Here is a 6557-nt window from a genome sequence, read left to right on the forward strand (position 1 = left end):
TAAAATTAACTGATCAGATGCATTGAAATGCAATACTGCCTGTCATTTTCACCACTATAAATGTCATTGATTACAAGATCTGCATACTCATGATGCATCACCACCATATATGGAAATCAACTATTAAAATTTGCATGCTGTATTGAGCGCTGGGCAAAGCAATAAACGTGTTTTTTTAATATATCAAATACAGTTAGTCTTCTTTACTAGTAATGTTAACTGGATTGCATAATATAGCTGCCATGGTGGAATATTTGACAGCAATTAAAAGAAAAAGCAGTAGACAGACTGGTGGGGCCATCATTCCTCCTTATGTATTTACTGGAAAAAGTCAGTAAAATACTGGGTGTTTTGATTACTGGTTGTGTGCTAAGCAAGTGTACTGTGTTTTGAATGTACAAAGCTATACTGGTAAGAGCATACACACTTACACGATATTCAATAGGAGATGTCTACTGATCGTAGCATGGTCATGCATTTTTATGATGGGATCTTCATGCAGGAAAGAAAAGCTCTCAGAGCACTTTGTGAGAATCTTTAATCCCTTACCAGTGCAAATATTCCCCAATGTTCTCTGACAGTCTGTATTTGAACTGCTACTTTCATGCTGATCTTCCATGCTGTCTGCATTTTTTTGGAAATATGATTGTTGGTTGGTTACTCACATTTATAGACAATGGCTGGACTGTGGACTGGAGCTTGTTGTTTGAATTCTGTTGAATGCTACTAGTTGATTGGTGCTTGGTATAATTAATAAATTGCAAGCTGAAAGCTGATTGGTGTTTGGTGTCTGGTTAAAGTTGTGACAGTTATTTCAAAGCCTAGAGGTGATGGATTCACTGCTCAAAGTATTAGTCCGAAATACAGATTTCAATAATTTTGTTTTTTTTTGTTTTGCATCTAGGGAAATTGTTTTTGGTTTATATAGATATAAATATATAGATAGACACACAGATAATTAGACACTGTACTCAACATCCTATAGAAATAAAAAACTTCCTTTTCCTTTACCATGAGTCACACCAGGGAAATGGGGTGTCAGTAATAACTGCCATGTCTGTCTGACGCAGAACCTAGATTTATTGAGAACAATCCCTCTGCCCTATTGGGTATAAATTTAAACACTTAATAATGGCACTTAAAGTCACACTTCATTCAGCACTCAAATGTGCGTCAATGATGTAGACAGCATTATACATGAGGCATCCAATGACAGACCTGAGAGATACAAAGTACACAGAGACGAGCGTATAGTACATGGAGTACTCATGTTTCTGCACGATTATTCAGATAATGATACAGTTGAATGTTTTCTCAAGCATCAAATAATGTAGTACTTTTATGCATATTAGAGATGGGTTGTTTACATCAGGTTTTCTAATCCAATATTACAATGTTGTTTCCTCATTAACTTCAGCACGCTCAATGCTGTGAGTGGCAGATAAAAAAATGCTAACCACGCACAGAACAGATTCCCCTGGGTAAAATCCCCAAGGCCAGATCAATCTTGCCCTATATACACATTTTCACTTTGACTCCATCGTTTGTGCTGTGCTCTTAACTTGACAGATCTTGTCATCTTCTTATCTTGCTTTCACAGGCAACTTAATGAGATACAAACGCTTAGCTTGTGACTGAGGCATGAGGCAATTCACATTAGTGTTTTTTTTTTTTTTTCTCGCCGTCATGAGGTTACAGTGTGAAACACATTACCACTCACAGACAGATGTTGAAGAAAGATGAAATCAAATTTCATTCAGAGGAGAACCGACAGCCAGAAGCTTTACTGGTTTGAGGAGATTAGTGATATTGACAGCAGCATTTTGACTGTGAAGGTTGTCAAATATTTAAGATCAAAATATTGCCCTGAATGAACAAAGAATCTCTTGAGAGTGTTACAGCACGGTGTTCCTTTAAATATTCGATTATATTTTCTACTCTGAACCCATGAAGGTTGGTGGATGTACAAATGTTATCTTTTCATTTCAAGATTTTACACTTCAAGGCATTGGTTATGTAACTATAAACACCATACTTACTGTCTGACTTCACTGCTAACACAACAGTGACATGAGATAACAACTGAAACTGCAGCAAAATTTCTGGCACACACCTCACAAGAAATTAATGTTTCCTCTGCTGAATGAAAGTGACCCACATAGCCCTCTACTGATGCTTGTTAATACAGAGGTCCTTCTAGAGTATCAGAAACAGATCATGACCACCAGGTGCCTGTCTCACTTGGCTCGATGTGTTCATCTTCACAGAATTTGAAGTCTTATTGATGTCATGTTTTCACATCTAGAGCTGCAGGTTTCATTCACTAAAGTAAGTTGAGACATAACTGTACTGCTGTCAATGGGGGAACCTTTCCTGTGTATACAGGCTCAGAAACAACAAAGACCACACACGCACACACGCACGCACACACACGCACGCGCGCACGCGCACACACGCGCACACACACACAGAGCTAATGTCATTATTTTTACTAAGACATTCAAACAATGTAGGCGTACATGTGTTGCATAAACAGACAAAATTACAGCGTTCGGGGGAGGACAGAGGCTCTAAATGTTATCAGGGAAATAAAACACACTGAACTCCAGTTGGAGTTACACTGTAGTCAGACTGTAGTAACATCCTTTGCAGTGTTTTGGGTGGCCCTGTATGCTGCATGGTATAGCATTCATGAAGCAGCAAGAGCACAATATTTACCATTCTTTGTTTCTGAATATTTTATCACCTGCGTGCAGATATATTTGAGCCAAATATAAAGATTTTGAATGCATAATCATTGTTGTGACAAATTACACATGATCTTGCAGCCTCTGAATAGTCAGAAATGAAAAATGGAATAAAGGGAATCCATGTTTTTCATCTTACATGCACTGTCACCCACATACATATATGCAAACACAAACACACACACAGATACATGCACATGTGCATGCCTGCATGCATGCACGCAAACACTCATTACCTGGCTTCAGCTACAGTGCAGCAATAGCTGCCACTTCTCTGAGAGTCTCTCCTGCCCCCACGCAGCTCCTCCTGAGACTTTCGCCGGATGAAGTAATCTGTAAGTTTCCCAAAACTTGACATCCTACTTCCTTTTGTCTGTGTCTTGGTCTGTGTCTGTTTGTCCCGGGTCTTTCAGCCAGCCACAGTGCCAACTGTCCACTGGTGTCGGGTTCCAGCTGCAATCCTGGATCTACCTGTCAGGACAGCCCATGTTCCTAGCTCCTATTCTGCTTGCACCTTTCCCTTATTCCAAGGAATAACGTGGAAATCAGAAGCAGGAGCAACGTCCGTGCTTTGCCTCAGAGCAGCGCACATCCACGCGGGATGTCTGTGAAAATAGCGATGCTTGGCTTTGCTTTTGGAGCAGCAGAGAGTACTGGTATACCCCTGCAGCTGTTCTCAGCCCTGGGGAGACTGCAGTCTGTGAAGCTCAGTTTGGTGTCAGTATCTCTGTTTCCTTTTTTTAAAAGCACTCTGAACTAGAGCATCTGGCATCCCACAATCCATATCTCTCACTCTCTCTCTCTTGCTCGCCCTCTCCCTCCCTTTCTCTCTTTTTCTTTCTCCCTCCCTCTCTCTCCTCGCCTCTCTCTCTGTGACTCTCCCTCTCTCATTCGCACATACTCACACTATCCCACTCTCTGCTTTCTCTCTGACACAGAAACACACACACACACACGCACACACACCATGCTCTATCACATTTTTAAAATATCAGGATACCAAACTAAATTGAAGGATGAATTCAACAAAAGAAGGAAAGGATTACATTACAAGGATTAGCATGGGATTCTGTGGAGAGCGGGAATGTGTGTATGTATATTCTGGGGAGGGTCTGTGTTTTCTGCTTACATTTTTGCTTGTGCTTCTCCGTGGTAACTGGGGAAACAGCATCCATCGAATTTTCTGAGGGCACTGCTGAATATTCCTTTTCATTTCCCACTGGAAACAATGTTGCCATTCAGATATATTCTGAGTTCTCAATTCTCACTCTGTACTGGTCCTCTTACCTCTCTCTATCACACACACACATAAATGCACATGCACAGATGTATACATACACATATGAGCGCACACACACACCTTAAAGCATACACACACACACACTTGGCTTACAGTGCTTAGCATGCCTTCCTTTAGCATGCCTATCCTTCAAACCTGGAGATCTTATAATGAAAACAAGTACAGTGGTTTGGCAAAAGGAGAACTGAAACAACCATACCATTCATCTGAAAAGAACAATTCATAAAAAAAAAAAAACATAAGAGCTGTGATGGTGGGCAATGATGTGTAATGACCATGCTAATCCTATTTTCGAAATCTCTTCAATGCTGCATGTGGCACTGGATCTTTTAAATACATGCAACCGTGTCACTGCCAGAAATACAATACAATACAATACAATACATCAGCATCTAAGGCACTGCTGTAGTCCACTCATGTGCCTGATGAGTCTCTATGTCTGTCTGTGTGTGTCTGCCTGTCACACCTTCTGTGTGTGTGTGTGTGTGTGTGTGTGTGTGTGTGTGTGTGTGTGTGTGTGTGTGTGTGTTGTGTGTGTTGTGTGTGCATGCATGTGTGTTTGTCTAGACACAGCTGCAGGTGGAAATGCTCACAGACAAAACGGAGCCGCAGTGAACACAGTGCCAAGGCAACACAGACGAAAAAAATGACAGAAGCAGAAGAATGACAAGCTGATTGCAGGTGGCAGGTGCCCTCCGCACTAAGATCCCCGAAAGGGTTCAGAAATCAGCAGCAGGAGCAGATCTGAAGTTGACAATTAGCAAGTAGGACACAGCTGTGACATCATCCAAACCACAATATCCTAAAGACATTTCCAATGCCATGTCATTACACACTGGATATATCCCAGAGTGGGCACTGTCCCACAGGGCAGCTTTTCCTCTCTGTCAATCTGAGGGCACTGATTGGGCATCGTTGTCATTACATTATTACGTTATTGGCATTTTGCTCTTGTCCAGAGCGACGCACATCAATTACAGGTTTTTACAATGGTATCCACTTATACAGATGGATATTTACTGAGGCAGTTGTGGGTTAAGTACCTTGCCCAAGGGTACAGAAGCAGCGCCCCCGTGTGGAATCAAACCAGCAACCTTTCTGTTACGAGTCTGGCTGTCATTACAGCCCATCATGAGATATCCCAGTGATTATTCACTTCTTAGTGGGACTGTCTAGAGCATCTCCTCTACCTGCAGGAGACTGAGTGGAGACAACTGGCACCATTGCGCACCATGTGGACAACTCAGCAGCAAAGATGCGGGCAGTGGCCACGGCCAAGGTTTAAGATCAACACACACACACACACAGGTCCACTGCAGTGCAGGGACCTCTCTGTCTGACTCCAGAGTCAACCAACAGCACCTAGGCGAGGCACTGCAGAGTTTCATACCAGTTTCGTACCTTTCAAGAATTCAGCAGCGCACCGTCAGCAGGACCGCAGCATACATTACGCACCTCGACGTCAACGCACAACACCGGAGGGAGACGAGTTCATTAAGCAGCGAGCATCCTGCCTCGGACCGACAAGGGAGCGTGTCTAATGCAGAGAGTGTTACGCTAGGATGCGAGAGACGGTAAATTGAATGCGGTGGGAGGAAATGGGAGATGCAGCACAACGCTCAGAAATAGAGAGTTACAGCTGAAATAGAGACACCAGTTTATGTCAGACACTGGAACAGTGCCCAGAGATAGAAGCTCTTTACGCATTCACCTCAGCAGACCGAGGGCCAGCCAGCAGTGTCACAGAGAAATCAGATCAAGGCCCCAGATCACTAGTTATTGCCCAGTCTCCAGGAGAAGAGCTCAGAGTACCACAGAGAAAACTGACAGAAGGCTTGATTAGTTCAGCGAGCCAAGTGATGGCCCACTCTTGGCACTGTGTGTGTGTGTGTGTGTGTGTGTGTGTGTGTGTGTGTGAGTGTGAGTGTGTGTGTGTGTGTGTGTGAGTGTGAGAGAGAGTGAGAAAGAAAAAAAAGAGCGAGATAGAGAGAGAGAGAGAGGGGAAGCAGTGCCATACCGGTGTAATGCCAAGGGCAGGCCATCTGTGGACTGGGAGCTATAGCATAACTATACACTTCAGGTGGCAGGTTCTGGTTTCTCTTGTTTCAATGAAGGTCACTACTTCCATGACTGAGGTCATGGAATACAGAGCAAAATCACTCACACAGAGTGCACACACACGCACGCACACACACGCACACACACACACACACACACACACACACACACACACACACACACACACACACACACACATAGTGTCTGTGACATGAGATCTGTAGGTTTGTGGGTGCCCCCAGTGACTATGGTGAGTGTACAGTAAGTGTGTGCATTTGGAAGGCTGTTACAAGAATATGAGACGAAATTCACAAGAAAAGAAATTTGCCATCCCCACAAAACTATTCTCTTATGTCCATCATTTCATGTTCTCCTTCAACAAAAAACTGAGGGACTCTCTAGCTGCATAGTTAGTTCAAATCAGAGTTTCACAGCACTGTGGCATAGTGGCA

The 6557-nt window shown here is 43.1% G+C and overlaps 1 protein-coding gene across 1 annotated transcript in view; it reads right to left on the reverse strand.

Annotated features, from left to right (window-relative positions):
• The window catches only part of LOC118794617 (ankyrin repeat and fibronectin type-III domain-containing protein 1-like), a 113409-nt gene extending 109854 nt beyond the window's left edge, over positions 1–3555 (reverse strand). Inside the window, exon 1 of the mRNA XM_036552872.1 lies at positions 2984–3555. Coding sequence (XP_036408765.1) covers positions 2984–3105 — 122 coding nt within the window. The 5' untranslated portion in view covers positions 3106–3555. The remainder of the gene's footprint in view (positions 1–2983) is intronic.
• Positions 3556–6557: the final 3002 nt, after the last annotated feature.

Source organism: Megalops cyprinoides, chromosome 19 (assembly GCF_013368585.1).
Source record: "Megalops cyprinoides isolate fMegCyp1 chromosome 19, fMegCyp1.pri, whole genome shotgun sequence".
Classification (NCBI taxonomy): Eukaryota; Metazoa; Chordata; class Actinopteri; order Elopiformes; family Megalopidae; genus Megalops; species Megalops cyprinoides.